At 41.7% G+C, this 18,426-nt stretch overlaps 1 protein-coding gene and 1 pseudogene across 1 annotated transcript in view; both read right to left on the reverse strand.

Moving 5' to 3' along the window:
* Positions 1-763, reverse strand: part of CIITA (class II major histocompatibility complex transactivator) — a 52,301-nt gene extending 51,538 nt beyond the window's left edge. Inside the window, exon 1 of the mRNA XM_036279663.1 lies at positions 422-763. Within this exon, the coding sequence (XP_036135556.1) occupies positions 422-704 (283 nt within the window). The 5' untranslated portion in view covers positions 705-763. The remainder of the gene's footprint in view (positions 1-421) is intronic.
* Positions 764-12,248: 11,485 nt separating this feature from the next.
* On the reverse strand, positions 12,249-12,424 carry LOC118643029 (annotated as a pseudogene).
* Between the last annotated feature and the right edge of the window lie 6,002 nt (positions 12,425-18,426).

The following is an 18,426-nucleotide window of genomic DNA, read 5'->3' on the forward strand; positions in this document are numbered from 1 at the left end:
TGGCACATTTCTCCATCACTGAAGCACACTGATTATGCCTGCATCTGTCTTCCCTACTGAACTGGGAGCCTCTTGCTTGCAAGACCTCTCTGTCCATCTGTGGCTTCCCAATGCCCAGTACAGTGCCTGACACATCAAGGCAGCTCAGAGAGTAAACCAAGTGGACATTTGGCTGCATGTCTCTAGCAGGGTTTTCTCTTTAGCAGAGTGGGAAGTATGCTGCATGCTTCCAGCACACCCATCATCATAGATTGAGTTCTCCAAGCCCTTGCTGCTCCTGTCAGCTCCACCAGAAGCCCTGATTCCTGTCCTGGTCCGCCTGCCCATCTTGGAACAAGACTTTTCTTTCAGAGAGGAAGAAAAGTCCTTGAGGTGCCTAGGGCCAGTCATTTCTCCTGGAACAAAGGGGATGTCAACTTACCACCATGGTCCTTGTAGCTGGGGTCCTTCTCGACCACTGGACCCTGCAGCTCACTCCAGGCCCATTCCAAGAGGCCCAAATCTGGGTCTCCTTTCTGCAGCAGGGTCAAGGAGATCTTCCTGGCCAAAGCCTCACCATCAGGCTCATGGAGCAGGGCATAGTGATACTCCCTGGAGAGAAGCTCCTCCTTCAACAGGTTGTCCAGGAGGGCCTGCACCTGGCTTGGCTGATGGCTGGAGAGCAGCATCCGGACCTGAGTCAGGATGGTCTGGAAGTTGTTCATGGCAGCACTCAGAGGAGGGCAGCTTCCCTGGGGCCAGAGCCTGGGATTTCTGCTCACCGGCCTGCAGCATCCAAAACATGAAGTGAAAAACAGGATGAGGAAACCTCTGCAGTTTATTGCAGTTTATTCCTGCTTAGGAAGATTTCCTCATTTGCATTGTAGGCTGGGGCTCCTGGTGAATGGTTAGAAATAGGTTCTTGGGTGGATTCCGACCCCACAGATCTTTGCAGGTACCACCAGTGTGCACCTGCTAGAGAAGCCCACAGCCTTGGGGATTCCGTTTTCTGTAATCTGGTGTTTGCTAAAAAGGAGGGAACCTAACTCTTTGAGGACCTCTGTGGTGTTTTATTGTAACAAGAAGGCAACTGGGGGCATTTGGGTTTGGAGCTAATCAGCTTGGGTTCAAATCCCAGATCCACTGCTTGCTAATTACATGCCCTTGGGCAAGCCACACCAGCCTCTTCTAACCTCTATTCTTCCATCGGAAAAGGCAAAGTGATAACAATAGTACTTACCTCCTAGTACTTACCTCCTAGAATTGTTGGGAGGATTAAATAAAATGATGTCTGTAGAAAACCTTCCACTATCTACAATATGATAAGAGTTTGATAAATATGAGCCATTATTTTTATTGCCATGATTGTTATTATTAATTAATCATCAAACAACTCTGTGTCATCTTGGGTTTAACCTCACTAAACTTCAGGCTCCTCCTCTTCAAAATCTCCTATTAAAAGTAATCCAATCTCATCTAGTTTTCTTGAGGATTAAAAGAGACAATGCATTTAAAGGGCTTAGCATTTCGAAATAAGCCAACCAGAGAAGGATAAATACCACATGATCTCACTTATTTGTGGAATATAATGAACAAAATAGGCTGATGAACAAAATAGACCCAGAGACATAGAAAGGAGTACGGTTCAGACTGACAAACCTCAGAGGAGGGTGGTGGCAGGGGGGAGGGAAGAGATAAACCAAAGAACTTATATGCATGTATGCAGAACCAATGGACATAGACAACAATGCTGGGGGGGGGGGGGCGGTAAGAGGAGGGTGTCAATGGGGGAAAAAGGAAAAACATCTGTAACAAAAATAAATAAATTAATAATAAAATAAGTAAATAAATAAAAATGAAGGGCTTAGCATTTATTTGACCTAGTAAGCATGTAATGAACTATACACTAATATTATCCCCAATTTACTAATGCACAAAACAGGTTTTGCATAGGAGTCGGTCTCTTTCAGGATTTTACTCTAAAAATCCCCAACCCAATTTTTTTTTTTTTTAAATCATAGCTGACTGCTCTCCCTGCCCATTCTGAAACACACCTGTGACCTTGTTTCCTCTCCTAGGTTCAGCTTGACCATCTTTTAGATGGGACTGTTTGCATTCGCTCATTTAAATGTGACAAATGATTGTCATTTTCAGTATGGATGAATGGCTCTTATTGGACCAATTCTACCACAGAGAACAACTATAAACTCTGGGGGAAAATATGAAAAATAACTACCTGAAGGCACTGGAGAGTGACCAGAGAAGGCAGATACTAGAAGGGAGTCAATTTGTGGAAGACAAGAATATCACTGGAGAATTCTCAGCTCACAAGTGTAGTCTGAAGGTAGGTCACAATTACTACTGTGCTGGGCAAGTAAAACTCTGTTAAAATATACAAAGTGTTAACTGCTCTAAATGTTCAGACGACAGAATTTGGTGTAACAATACCTGCTGGAAAGCAGGGATAGAAATTCAAAAAAGGAGAGAGACAGAGAGAAGTTGCTTCAAATGTTATGTATAACATTTATACACAAGAGGTCAGCCCAGATGTCTAGCTGACCTCCAAAGCATCTATGTACTTATGATCAGACTCCAAACAGCTCAGCTAAGGCTAAAGGTACTGAACTGAGATTTGAGTTGCAATATACCATGGGAGTGGGGAGTGGGTAGGGGACTGCATTTGATGCCAGCCAAGTTATGAGCCTGCTAAAACAACAAAGAAACGAACACTGTTCCTATTATAACAGAATCTGGAGTGTTTACAATCTTTCATTCATGATGTACAGCATACATCCAAAATTACTTGACTATAAAGAAACAGGAAAAAGAGCCCTGGCCAGTTTGGCTCAGCGGTTGAGCGTCAGCCTGCGGACCAGAGAGTCCCGGGTTCGGTTCCCACTAGGGGCATGTACCACAAAAAAATTAAATAAATAAAAAGAAAAGAAACAGGAAAAAGAAAGTGACAATCAATAAAAACTGACCCAAAGATGACCCACATGTTGAAATTAACAAAGATTTTTAAAGCAGTGACTATAACCATGAGTGAAAAAAGACATAAAAAATGTAAAGGAAAATATACTCATAAAAATGAAAAGATAGGAAACTTCAGCAGAAAAATAGCAATTATTTCAAAATTAACAAATAAAACTGATCAAAGTGAAAAGTACAATATATCAAATTTTAAAAGTCACTGGATGGCATTAACAGGAGATTGAGCAATGGTAAAAGAAAAAAACTTTAAGATGAAACAATAAAAATTATTTGACATGAATAATAGAGAGAGAAAGATGGAAGAAAATGAACTTCAAGACTCTTTGGAGCAATGTCAAAAGATCCAGCTTATACATATTTGAAATCACAGGAGAAGAAAGAGAAAGGAGCAGAAAAACAAAATTTTAAAGAAATAAAGCCCAAAACTTCTGTGAAGCGTAGTAAACTCTAATCAGGATAAATACAAGGAAACTACACGTAGGCACATTATAGTCAAACTGCTGAAGACCAGATCAAAACAACATATCACATACAGGAGAGCATTAGAAACTGTTGAGGCCAGAAGACAGTGTAACAGCATCTTGGAAGAACTGAGAGGAAAAGAAATTATCAGTCCAGATTTCTAAATTCAGTGAAAATATCCTTTAAAAATGCAGAAAAGAGAGATATTTTCAGATAAAAGACAACTAAAAGAATGTGTTGCAGCAGACCTACATGTCAAGAAATGCCGAAGTAATTTATTTATGTGGAAGGTAAATAATACCAGTTAGAAACTCAGATCTATGGGGATGATTGAAGATCAATAGAAAGAGTAATCTCTGAATAAATATTAAAAATTGGTTTTTCTCATTTAAAAACATAATTGCTTGCCCTGGCCAGTTTGGCTCAGCGGTTAGAGTATTGGCCTGCGGTCCAGAGAGACCCAGGTTCGGTTCCCGCTAAGGGCATGTACCTCAGTTGCAGTTTGTCCCCGGCCCTGGTTGGGTCATGCGGGTGGCAGCCACTTGATGTGTCCCTTTCACGTTGATGTTTCTCTCTCTCTCTCCCTCCCACTCTATCTGAACAAAAAGCAAAAAAATGTCCTCAGGTGAGGATAAAAAAACAACTACATAATTGCTTAAAGCAAAAGTTATAGTATTGTCTTGTGACTTTTAAATCTATGTATATATAATACACATAATGATTATAGCATAAAGGATGGTTGGACTTATACAGTTGCAAGGTTTCTATGTTTTATATCAAGTAGGAGTACTAGAAGATGTACATTATAATCCCTTGGGCAACCACTAAAACATAATGGAAAAGGGTATAACTAAACAGCAATTCGAAATTAGTACAGACTTTTAAATGATATGGACTCTCAACTCTTGGTTTGAATAAGCAATTCAACAAGATCACAACATTATGAACTTCGATCATAAAGGCAGAAGGTGAAATCCCGAAGCTCTTCTCACCTAACGAAGTATTGATGCTTTTAAGCAGAGATGTCAATGTAAATATTATTCCCAGGGCAGCAAATTATCAATTAAGATCATTGAAATTGCATAATTAATTTTTAGGCATTAAAAATTGAATTCACAGGGCTAATCAATAATTTTTGCAGGCTGCGCGTCTTAAGACTTCTTTGTACAAATAATACTTTCAGGAATAGTTTCATTATCATAAAACAAAGCTTTGCATTTTTACACAGGTCTTCTCTCATAACAGGAGAATGAGATGGGTACTTGTGCAGATGTTCTCAACTTTATCAGAACTAATTTGTGACGCAGAACAGTGTTTGCTTTACTGCAGTTAGAGGGGAAGAGGACACTTTCACCCACTTTTCCCTCTTTCTGAGTTTCTAGTCCCAGCAGTTAGAAGACCATGCAGTTTCTTGGACAAAGCAGTAATGTTCATCAATTAGAACTGAGAGAAAAAGGAGATTTGAGGAGCTTAAAATTTAGGAGTTAGGAGGAGCCATAAGAGAATTTTCACAGATGAGATAGATGTCATGGAATCTTCAGCCATGGCTGTGGAGGAGCTGGCGGGAGGTTGCCGGGAGGGATGAGGAACTTGTTTTTTGTTTTTAAGTGAACAATACACACAAAATAATGAGTTCATTTATTTATTTTTTCTCACGTAAATTTTTTTTTATTTGTTACAGATGTTTCTCCTTTTTCCCCCCACTGATACCACCCTCCCCCTCCTCCCCGCCCTGTCCCCAGCTTTGTTGTCTATGTCCATTGTTCATGCACACATGCATATAAGTTCTGTGGTTTATCTCTCCCCCACCACCACCTCTCCTGGGGATTGTCAGTCTGTACCCCACTTCCACGTCTCTGGGACTACCACGTTCCTCAGACTGTTATGTTCATTATATTCCACAAATAAGTGAGATCATGTGATATTTGTCTTTCTTTGCTTGGTTTGTTTCACTTAGGATAATACTCTCCAGGTCCCTCCATGTTGTCTCAAAGGATAAGAGATCTTTCTTTCTTACAACTGCATAGTACTGCATTGTGTATATGTACCACTGCTCTTTTATCCATTTGTCTACTGATGGACATTTGGGTTGTTTCCAGATTTTAGCTAATGTAAACAGTGCTGTCAACTTACACCATACACAAGAATAAACTCAAAATGGATAAAAGACTTAAATGTGACTCATGAATCCATAAAAACCCTAGAAGAAAATGTAGGCAACAAAATTTCAGACATCATATGCAGCAGAATTGTCACTGATACATCACCTAAGGCAACAGAAACAAAGGAGAAAATGAACACATGTGACTACATCAAACTCAAAATCTTCTGCACAGCAAAAGAACCACCAAAATGGAAAGGCAACCCATTCTATGGGAAAGCATCATTGCCAATGATACATCAGATATGGGGTTAATTTCCAATATATATAGAGTGCTCATATAGCTCAACAAAAGGAAGACAAAGAACCCAATTAAAAAATGGGCAGAGGAACTAAATAGACACCTCTCCAAACAGGACATACAAATGGCCAAGAGACATATGAAGAATGCTCAACATCACTAATCATCAGAGAGATACAAATTAAAACAACAATGACATATCACCTCACACCTGTCAGAATGGCCACCATCAACAAATCATCAAACAACAAGTGTTGGCGAGGGTGTGGAGAAAAGGGGACTCTAGTGCACTGCTGGTGGGAATGCAGACTGGTGCAGCCACTATGGAAAACAATATGGTGTTACCTCAAAAAATTAAAAATTGAACTTCCATTTGACCCAGTGATCCCACTTCTAGGAATATACCCTAAGAAGCCTGAAACACCAATCAGAAAGAATATATGTACCCCATGTTCAAAATAATGAGTTTATGTCTCAATACATTCTCCTGCCACACACATTTTTCATCAACCTGAGATAATATTCAAAATATTGTATTTTTTTTTGTTTGATTTCTAAAAATAATATACCATGTCAACAATATACTTGAAAAATATTATCGTCTTCAGTATCCCATTGTTTGGAGTAACCCAATCTATACTTGTTGGTCTTTTAGGTTACATTCACTCTTTTTGTCATTATAAATTCTGATGCAGTCAAGAACCTTGTAACTATATCCTTTCACATTTACATAATCTATTTTTTTCATACTGGCAATAGCTTTACTATTTTTGTTTTGAAGTTGTTTCAAGTAATATAAAACAGAGAACAGACTGATGGTTACCAGAGGGGAGGGGTTCGAGGACTGAGTGGAAAAGGTGAAGGGATTAAGAAGTACAAACTGGTGGTTACCAAATACTCATGAGGATGTAGAGTACAGCATAGGGAACAGTCAATAATATTGTAATAACTATGTATAGTGCCAGGTGGGTACAGGAAATATGACGGGGATCACTCTGTAAAGTACATGGTTGTCTAACCACTATGCTGTACACCTGAAACTAATATAAAATAATATTGAATGTAAATCATAATTGAAGAAGAAAAAAAAAAGGAACTTGTGCTCTTACGCACGTCACCTCTGAGGCACTTGAGAGAAAGGCTCACCATGAGAAGCCACCCCCAAGCATCCAAGGTGGGAATGATAGATAATGAAAGAGCCAACACTGGGTGCACAGAATCAGGACTAGGAATACGTTCTCCTAGCCACTTACTAGCAAGATGCCTTCCTCTTTCCTATCAATCCAGCCACTACCCAGTCATGAGTTTATTCAGGAAAACCTGAATGCCAGCCTCCACTCAGCCACTGACTCACTGTGCCACCACAAGCACAACTTCCTCTCTCTGGACCACAATTTCATCACCCATGAAGTAAGTGGGTCAGATTATGTGATTCCTTAAGATTTCTTTCCGTTCTGAAATGCCGCCGTTTTCAGGGATGTGTTACCTAGCTGCAGAACCCACTGGTCTCAGATCTCCACGGTGTCCCCTGCGATTAGTCGTGAGTTAGCATTTTCCTTGTCTACAGTCATTCAGATCCCCCTGCACGATTTCATTTTTCATGCAACCTGGATTGTTATTTACCCAACATTTTGCTTTAATCTGGCTTATTTATTTAATTTATCACAGAAGGAAACTTCATAAAAAGTCAAATCACTTGCCTGAGAATAGTAGGCAACCATGACAAACCCAGAGAAAGCAAAATGTTAACATGAAAGTTTAGTGTTCCACTAGAGGTTTTCAATTTCTCTTTGTCACATGTGATTAGCAAATGTTAGAAAGATGTTAAAAAAAGCACCGAGCTGAAGCTGTCTGCCTCTGCAAATGAGTAAACAGTTTAAAAGCCAGTAGTAAGGATGTAGAAAAATAAGAACTCTCCTCCTCTCCTGGAGACCATAACTTAGGCAACATAGCAACACCTACGAAGATCGGAGAAGTATGTATCTTGCATTTCCACTCCTCGGTATATACCGCAGGAAAATTCTTACACGTGTGCATATGATACATAAAGCAGCATTGTTTGTGATGGCAAAATATAAGAAATAAAAGTCAACACAATGGTGGGCACACCGTGCAATATGCAAATCTTATATCATAGAAATGTACACTCAAAATCTATATGATCGTATTAACCAGTGTCACCCCAAGAAATTTAATAAAAATTTTGATTTAAAAGAGCCTGTTGCTTAAGTGACTGAAAGGTCCAAAAAAAAAAAAAAAATCAACACAAGAATAGATATAAATGTTTCTGTAAACATTCTGGAGTACGTGTGGCTTTAACGAATTTAGTAAATACGGTAATGGACCCAGGAGAAATGAAGGAATCTAATGGTTGTTAAAATGAAGTCAGTGAGGTCAGTTACACATTGGGCTATAACCCACATTTTAAAGGTTTTATGGTTGAGTCTTTACAATGTTTTCTCCCTCTGTTTCATAATAGTATGGTGTTACACATAAACGTAAATCTGTAAGCTGCTTATTCTATGAGAGTGTTCTATTTCTGAGACCAGTAAAACAGGTTACTAAGGGCCCTGAATTCAGCGACAGGTGTTCCTCTCATGAGCTGAGTGGCTAGTACACTCTCCACACCTTTGGTGGCACTGGTCATTCATGATCATCCACCTGCAATTCCTTCCAGAATCACCATAAGCTATGTATCACTAGGGGTATCTCACTGCACTTCCATGAAAAGCTGATTATTTTAAGGAACAGTGCTGTTCATCTCTTTGTGTATTGAAGGACAGTATCTTTTTTTTCCCCCACATCTTTATTGTTGGATGTAAAATGTATTACAGATGTTCCACATTTTTCCCCCATTGACCCCCTCCTCCTTTTCCCAAACTATTGTCCGTGTCCATTGGTTATGCATATAAGTTCTTTGGTTTATTTCTTCCCACCCCCCCAACTCCTTTCCCTTTGAGGTTTGTCAATCTAGCAATGAATTTGTGCTTCTTAATCCCTTCACCTTTTTCATCCATTCCCCCAACCCCCTTCCCAACTGGCAACCAACAAAATGTTCTCTGTATCTATGAGAATGTTCCTGTTCTTCCTGTTCATTTTGTTTGTAGATTCCATTGTTGATAGATATGTATTCATTGCCATTTTGTTTGTTCATACATTTTATCTTTTTCTTTAAAAAGACCCTTCATCATTTCATATAATAACGGTTTGGTAGTGATGAACTCCTTTAACTTTTTCTTGTCTGGGAAAGTTTTTATATGTCCATCAATTCTAAATGACAGCTTTGCAGGATAGAGTAATTTTGGTTGTAGGTTCTTGGTTTTCATCACTCTGAATATTTCTTGCCACTCCCTTCTGGCCTGCAAAGTTTCTTTTGAGAAATCAGCTGACAGCCTTATGGGAACTCCCTTGTAGGTAACTAGCTGCCTTTCTCTTGCTGCTTTTAAGATTCTCTCTTTGTCTTGAACCTTTTGCATTTTGATGATGATGTGTCTTGGTGTGGGCCTCTTGGGGTTCATCTTATTTGGGACTCTCTGTGCATCCTGGATTTGTATGTCTGTTTCCTTCACCAAGTTAGGAAAGTTTTCTGCCATTATTGTTTCAAACAGGTTTTCGATATCTTGTTCTCTCTCTTCTCCTTCTGGCACCCCCAAGATGCGAATGTTGGCACACTTGAAGTTGTCCCAGAGGCTCCTTACACTATCCTCATTTTTTAGGATTCTTTTTTCTTTTTGCTGTTCTGATTGGGCGTTTTTTGCTTCCTTATATTCCAAATTGATGGTTTGCTCCTTGGATTTACGTACTCTATTATTGAAGCTATGTAAATTATTCTTTATTTCAGTTAAAGCCTCCTTCGTTTCTACCTGTGCAGCGATCATTTCTGACTGGTCCTTTTTTATGCTCTTGAGGCCCTCACTGAGTTCATTGAGCATCCTTATAAGCAGTATTTTGAACTCAGCATCTGTTAGGTTGCTTATCTCCCTTTCGCTTAGTTCTTTTCTTGGGGTTTTGTTCTGTTCTTTCATTTGGGACCTGTTTCTTTGTATCCTCATTTTGGCTGCCTCCCTGTGTTTGTTTCAGTGTATTACTTAATGAGAGGTATGGGGCTCGCTGAGACCAGATGCTGCTCGTTTGAAAGAATTTAGGAAAAACCTGAAGCAGGATCCAAGACAGGCCAATCCTATGGTTAAGCAAGTAGCAACAGCTTGGGTGGGCCTGAAAGTTGGGTGGGGCGGGGCCTCAGGGAGTCAGCAGGGCGGGGCTACCAGTGTGAGCCAGGTTGCTGGAGTCCCAGATTTGGTGACTGTCTGCCGCCCCAGGGAAGGGTTCACCAAAGGAACAAAGGCCTCTTACCACACGTTTGTCCCCAAGGAAGCCCCCTCTCCAGCCCTCGCTCCAGTGCCAAACAGCTCAGTTCTTCCCTGTATGTCTCTGGTGCCCCTCGAGCTGCCTCCCCTCCGAGCTTAGAGGGAGAGAGTCCGATAAGTCCATGCGCGGGCCCTTTAAGGAGCTGCCTGTGGCTCCAGCCAGGTCAGCTTCCCTGAGCCTCAGTTCTCGCTGGTTTTTCCAGCCAGAAGTTATGGGGACTTCTCTTCCTGGCACTGGAAACCTGAACGGGGCACCTGGTGTGGGACGGGGACCCCTCAGTCCTCAGGAAGGACCGTTCCAGCCGCGGGAGCCTCCTGATTTTTATCCGCCACACTTGGGTGTGGGACCAGCCGGTCGCGCCGCTGCACCGCCGCCGCCGCCACCCCTCGCGCCGCCGCCCCTCCTACCGGTCTGGATGTAGCTGCTTTTTTTTTTTAATTCCGTAGTTGTAGGACTTCCATTCAGCTTGATTTCAGGCGGTTTTGGATGATGGTTGTTCTGTAGTTTTGTTGTAACTTGGATGTGGTTGTGGGAGGACGCGATACTGCGTTTCCCTACACCGCCATCTTGACCGGAAGTCTCGAAGGACAGTATCTTAAAGTGGTTTTTGTTTGACAATTCGACAGGCGTAAAGTGACTAAGTTAAACCTGTCTTGCGGATGGCGGCTACTTGGAACAGAGCAAGATCTTGGAATGTTCGGGTTCCATTCCCAATTCTGACTACATTCTATGTTTCTTAAAATTGTTTGATTTGTGTTATAAAGTTGGATAGGTTTGATGGTAATAGAAAATGTCTATATATTGTATATAGGCTTAAGAATGCCTATATCAACCCTGGCCGGTTTGGCTCAGCGGTTAGAGCGTTGGCCTGCGGTCCAGAGAGACCCGGGTTCGGTTCCCACTAAGGGCGTGTACCTCGGTTGCAGTTTGTCCCCGGCCCTGGTTGGGTCATGCGGGTGGCAACCACTCGATGTGCCCCTTTCACGTCACTGTTTCTCTCTTTCTCTCTCTTCCTCCCACTCTATCTGAACAAAAAATGGAAAAATGTCCTCGAGTGAGGATAGAAAAAGAAAAAGAATGCCTATATCAGAGAGAAAAGCATTGTAATACTTGCGAACAGTGACAAATACACTGTGCATATCTATAATTTCAGCTTTGAATAGCTGTGTCTTGATTAGCTCCCTCTTAGATGATGTGTAGAGTCAGTTAAGCCCTTGTGATGTTTTGTATGGCTGTTGACTTTGGCAGCATGAAAATAATGTGTAAAGCAAGGCTTTAAAGAATCCAAGTTATTGAATTTTATTATAGAAAGTTGAAGCATAACACATATAAACAAAAACCAATAAAAGAATATAGTAATTTCCTTGACTATAAAATAATCACCTCAAGACCCTAGAAACAACTTAAATATCCTTCTAAAGTAGAAAGGGTATACAAGTTGCTATATATTCCTATGATGGAATCCTATGCAATAGTAAAATACAAAAAGTAGTGCTACATATATTGCCATGCCAAGCTCAAAAATGGAAAACCAATTATAGTCTGCAAAGAATTATCTAGGGATGGGGTTCATAACAGGGGAGGATGTACATAACAATTACCAACTGTCATTTCAGGAGATAGATTAGTTCTAGAGCAAAGGGGGTGTGGAGGTGGCAGGGACAAAGGGAAGAGCATCAGGGAAGAATTCCCAGGGGACTTCAATAAAACTTTAATGTTCTCTTCCATTAACAGAGGTATGATTACATAGCTATTCATATTCTTATTCTTTATTCCTTCCTTTTTTTAATTTTATTTTTTATATTTTATTATTATTATTTTTTGAATCCTCACCAAGGACATTTTTCCATTTTTTGTTCAGATAGAGTGGGAGGGAAAGAGAGAGAGAGAAACATCAACTTGAAAGGGACACATCAAGTGGTTGCCACCCACACAACCCAACCAGGGCCAGGGACAAACTGCAACCGAGGTACATGCCCTTAGCGGGAACCGAACCCGGGTCTCTCTGGACCGCAGGCCGACGCTCTAACCGCTGAGCCAAACCGGCCAGGGCTATTTTTTATTTTTTTTTTAACGCAGCCCCCTACTACCACAAATTATGCCGTCGAGTTTCCCACATTTGGGGAAATCGCAGGGGTCAGCACATCCGGAGGGCAATGGATAAGCCTCGCCCTGGGAAAACCACCTTCGTGATCATGGTCTCTCCCCTGACAGGTAAGTATCCTTCTTATATGTCTAAAATATCCTATGATGCTGAGTCATATGCAATTGCTAATATTTTTTGGTTTTGATCTACAAAAATAGTCATTTCATATGGTGTGACCTAATATAATGACAATGGTGATGATTATAAAGAATGGTAAAGGGGCCCTCTTTCTTTCCATGTGGGCTCCGGTGATCTGGTTGCAGCAGGGTGACGCAGGAGCCACACTTCGGGCAACACTGATTTAGTGAATGTTGTCTGTCACAAAGTGAGACCTGCGATCTGGCCTTAGGGATGAGAAATTTGTGGTCTGAGATTAGAAGCAGAGAAAAGAGAGGGTGCTGAGGGGTGGTGAGAGAGGAGGCAGTGCAACTGGGTCATATACAAAATGCTCCTTCTCCAGGCTCCTAGAACAAGGTCAGGGCTTAGGTAGTTCTTGAGGTTACTTCCTGCTGAGTGACAGGCAATCACCTTCTCTGTATCTCTTGCTCCATGGTGATTTGATCTCTCATTGGAGATCAGTGATGATGCACTAAAATATTTAGATATCATTTCTGGAGTGAGAGTATTGGGGAGCTAGAGACTTCCTGTACATGGTCTCATCACCAGTGGCACCACAAGATAGATATTAATCATCTCAATGAACAGATGAGGCCCAAAGATGTGACGTCACAGAATCTCAGCAGGAACCTGGGTAGGAATGTGGGTAGGCAAAAGGAGAAGAGGACCTGGCTTCTTCCACCTAAGACTCCAGGGAGACCAACTTCCTGCGTCCCTAGGGCCTCATGAGCATGGGAGGGCTGGTCCCTGTGGCTGCCCCGTGGTTGCCCACAGATCAAAGCAAATGGGCTGCTGTGTCTCAGGGTGAGTCACCTTGATCACCACTCGGGGGTGTGGACTGCTACTGTTGCTTCTTGGGTTTTCCCCCAAGGCATGTGGAGTTCATTCCTGGCTTGTGACAGCAGAGGTAGTGAGGAGAGTGGGTGGGGACTGGCATGTAGTCTACAGTGTGAAACACAACTCCCTGCAGCTCATGTGGGCCCAGAAGTGGGAGTAGGTAAACCCAGGCCAAGTGGCTTCACCACCACCATCTCTCCCTCCATCCTCACCACCACCATCTCCTTCTCCATCCTCACCACCCCATCTCCCCATCCATCCTCACCACCACCATCCCCCCCTCCATCCTCACCACCCCATCTCCCCCTCCATCCTCACCACCACCATCTCCCCCTCCATCCTCACCACTACCATCTTCCCCTCCATCCTCACCACCACCATCTCCCCCTCCATCCTCACCACCACCATCTCCCCCTCCATCCTCACCACCCCATCTCCCCCTCCATCCTCACCACCCCATCTCCCCCCTCCATCCTCACCACCACCATCTCCCCCTCTATCCTCACCACCACCATCTCCCCCTCCATCCTCACCACCCCATCTCCCCCTCCATCCTCACCACCCCATATCCCCCTCCATCCTCACCACCACCATCTCCCCCTCCATCCTCACCACCACCATCTCCCCCTCCATCCTCACCACCACCATCTCCCCCTCCATCCTCATCACCACCATCTCCCCCTCCATCCTCACCACCACCATCTCCCCCTCCATCCTCACCACCACCATCTCCCCCTCCATCCTCACCACTACCATCTTCCCCTCCATCCTCACCACCACCATCTCCCTCTCCATCATCACCACCTTCATCTTCCCTACCACTTTCATTATTACCACCATCGACTCCCCTTCTACCACCTCCATCATTTTCAACATTATTTCTATTATCACCATCATGTCCATCACCTTCATCATCATCATCATTCCTACCATCTCTATCACTTTCACCTTCCCCACCACTACTTTCACCACTTCTCCCATCTCTGTTGTTATCACTACCACCTTCACAATCACCATCATCTCCACCAGCTCCACACCTCCATCCTGACAAACACTGTCCCCACCACAATATTATGACTACGTCAGGTACCATGCATTATCTACTTCAATTAAGAAATCTCTACACCAGGCTATGAGGTAGGTATTCTTATTATCACCAAGACACGAAGCTTAAAGAAGATTCAAAACAAGGTCTATGTGATTCCCCTTAATATTCCTAACAGGAAGGTGTTAGGGCCACCTATTGACATAGAATTTGACCCAATATGGAGATGTCATCTGTTTCTCCCAGTGAGTCAATTCTGAAGATGCAGCCAGGATCAGACAATTCTCTACAAGACAGTTAACACTTACCAAAGTAGTCTGGGTATCACAGGAATCTGAGGCTCAGTGACATCCAGTGTCCTGCTCAAGGCCATACTGCCAGGATTCAATCAGAGAGGGTCCACTGTCAAAGCCTACTGGACCACAAGCTTAATTTCTGCCTTAGTCACAGAACTAGCTTTACGATCTGACTTTAGACACACATACTCATTAGCCCTGTGAAATGAGTGTGTACTAATATAACTGTTTCCTGTAACAACTATAAAATTATTATAAAGCAACCTTTCTTCCATGGACAAGCTTGAGCATGCCCTTCTACTTCTCTGGCTTAGTACTTTAGTTTCCTCATCTGAAATGGTGTTAGTTATCCTGGCATTGCAGGGTTGTTTTGAGAGCTGAATTATTTAAACTGGTTTAAAGTACATATACCTGTCCTGACACATTATAGGCATCCAACAAATTCATTCACTTACCGAGTGCCTCATCCAAGTGTAGCACTATATATTAGGCACTGGGTACAGCAGTGAATAAAAAGGACAAAAATTCTTCATGGAACTTTTAATATTATTAGTTAAAGGTAAACCTGAAATAGCTTGAAGAAATCTTAACAGCTATGAAAACCAAATAAGATAAGCTTCTCCTTTGAGAGGAAAAAATATGAGACTAGAACTATAAGTATCCCTTTAAGAGGGAAATCAACTTTAGTTAAAGGAAAACCAGGAAGTAATCCCTTGGTTTAATTTTTACACCCAGTGCTGGATGGTAAATGAGCTCTGCCCTGAAATTTTAATGGTGCACAGATTGAATAGTGAAAGTGAATAGATTTAGTAAGCTAAATTCAAAGGTCCCAGGTCAGAGTTCATTTTGTTTCTTATGAAGTCCATTATCACAAGGTCCAAAGATATAAATGTTCCTTGAATATGTACAGAATCTGTTTTTAATTCTTCTAGTTATCATTTTATAATTTATTTATAAATATGTTTTTATTGATTTTTTAGAGAGAGAGGAAAGGGGAGAGATGGAAACATTGATGTGACAGAGACACATCCCCTACTGGGGATCGAACCTGCAACCCGGGTATGTACCTGACCAGGAATCAAACTGGGACTTCTCAGTCCATGGGACAACGCTTGCTCAAACCACTGAGCCACACTGGCCAGGCTTATTATTTATTTTTAACTTAATAGTATTGTGGTCAAAGAATAAAGTCTGTATATTGGTTAAGGCCAGTTTTACTATCCAGCTCATGGTTCGTTTTTGCAAACATTCTATGTACACTTAAAAAGAAGGTGTATTCAGCCAACTTTAGAAGGTAATTTTCTACATATGTCCCTTAGATTCAGCTAGTTAATTGTGATGTTTTTACCTTATATACCTGCACTGGACTCTGTTTGTTCCATCTATCAATTAATGAAAAACAAATCTTAAAATTTCCCGAATTGATGGTGGAGTTGTCAATTTCTTCTTACAAGGAGACATTTTATCAATTTTTGCTTTGTATTTTTTGAGGTTGTGTTGTTAGGTACATTGAAGTTTAGGACTGTTACATTTTCTTGTTGAATTGAAATTTTTATCATTGTGTAATGACCCCCTTTTTTTGTTTGTTTTTTGGGTAATCCTCTCCGAAGGATATTTTCCCATTGATATTTAGATAAAATGGAAGGGAGGGAGGGAGGAGGAGAGAAAGAGAGAGAGAGAGAGAGAGAGAGAGAGAGAGAGAGAGAGAGAGAGAGATTGATTGGTTGCCTCCCACATGACCCTGACCAGGGCTGGGGGTCAAACCTGCAACCCAGGTATGTGCCCTTGACTGGGAATCAAACCCACAACCCTTCAGTTCACATGTCGACACTCTAACCACTGAGCCAAACCTGCCAGGGCTGTAATGACTCTCTTGACTGCTGATAATATTTTCACCTTAATGTTTATTTGCCTTATACTAATATAGTGACATTAGCTTTGATTATGTTTACCTGGCATATCTTTTCCCCATCATTTGAATTTTAATTTTTCAAGTTCCCTTAAGTTTTAAATAGATCTTTTATACAAAATATATCCAGTCTAAAAATCATAGTCTGGAGTTTGAGCCATTTACATTTATTATAATTATAGATTTATCTTTATATATTAATATAACATGTGCTTTCTATTTGTCTCTCTGTTGTTGTTTTTCCTCCTCTCCTTTTTCCTTCTTTTGCTTCGAAATGTATTTCTACATTTCGAAATACATTTGGAAGTGATACATACTATGCGCATTATTTTAGTGATCACTCTAGCTATTTTAACATAAATATTTAACAAAGTCTAAATCTAATCAATAATTTTCTTTTTTTCAAGCAATATAAGAACCTTAAAATGCTTTAACATCAATTACTCCCTCCCAAGGTGTATGATACTATAACCAAGTCTTTAGTTTAATCCCAAGTTAGACATTATAATTTTTCTATAGTTAATTTTTTTTTAACTTACTTACATATTTACCAATATCTCTTCACCATTCCTGCCAGGATTTTCCTTCTTTGTTAAAGATCTTATAGAATCTTCTTTAATGAGGATTTTTTGTTGGTAAATTCTGTTTTTGTCTGAAACAACCTTCCTTTAGGTATTTTTCTTAAAGATAATTTGTTAGTTACAACTCCTCAAATGATGGTTATTTTCTTTCAGTACTGTTTTTCTCCCTTTTTTTCTGACCTCCAAGTTGCTGTTGAGTAAAAAGTTGTCAGACTAATTGCTATTTTTGGTAAATTCATCTTTTATTTCTGTCTTCTTTTGAAACTTTCTCTTATTCTTTCTTGCTCTATAGTCTCCCCTCCTCCCCCCTTTTTTCTCTGCTTACAATTCAGTGAGATACCTATAAACAAGATCTAGTGTCTTTCAACAGTTTTGGAGATATCTGTTTGCCTTCCCCGCTCCCAGAGCCCCTCCAAGATTACAGCCTTGAGATGGTGGTGATGAGACTATCTGGACTGGCTGTGTGACTGACCCCAGTTAAGGCCCGGTGGGTACATGACTGAACCTATTAGGACCTCTGTCTAAACTTTTAGGTTTGTTGAGTGGATGCAGAGAACTATTCATCTGGCAGTTGCCCAAGGCAGCCCTCCAATGTATGTTCCCTTACTTATTAAACCTGCCACCCACCAACTGGGAGTGGTCTGCCTCTTTCTTTGGTCTCTTCTTGCTCTCGTAGAGGGGGGCCAGTTTTAGATTACACCCGGGAAGTTCCCGAAGAGGTTGCAGTCCAACAGTTGGCAAGTCAACGAGGAAACCGAAGAAACTGGCCTTGAGAGAGAGCCATCCACAGGGAAAATCCCGGGTTGGCCAGGACCTCTATGTGGGGCAGGGCGGCCTGTATGCCAAAAGCTTGTGCACTGTGCTGAGTGAGTACAAGGATCCTTGAACATGCTGGCTGCTTTAATGCTGCACCTGGAGAGCTGCACCTGGCACGTTGCGGCATGGCTGCCCAGTGGGCTGGCCTCTGCTGTGTGCAGTTCGCCTAGTTATCAAGGTCCAACTGGAGGCTGAAGCTCCCGTTAGAAAGCTGGAAAATGAGCTGAGGTTAGAGAAGGACCTGCATGTCCACTTCTCTGCCAGCTTTGGGGCAGGCAACAAGGGCGGGGAGCAGGGTAATAAGTTGGAGACCTGAGTGTGCTGTTTTGCAAACCTTGGAGGGCACAAGCTGCTGCAGAATAAGATCGAGAGCGTGTGATAAGGCCTGATGGGGACTCTTAGAAATGGAGTCCTGGGGAAGTGAGGAAAGTAATTTCGTCCTGAAGAGGAGAATACAATGATTTTCAATGAAATGGA

Source organism: Molossus molossus, unplaced genomic scaffold (assembly GCF_014108415.1).
Source record: "Molossus molossus isolate mMolMol1 unplaced genomic scaffold, mMolMol1.p scaffold_m16_p_3, whole genome shotgun sequence".
NCBI lineage: Eukaryota > Metazoa > Chordata > Mammalia > Chiroptera > Molossidae > Molossus > Molossus molossus.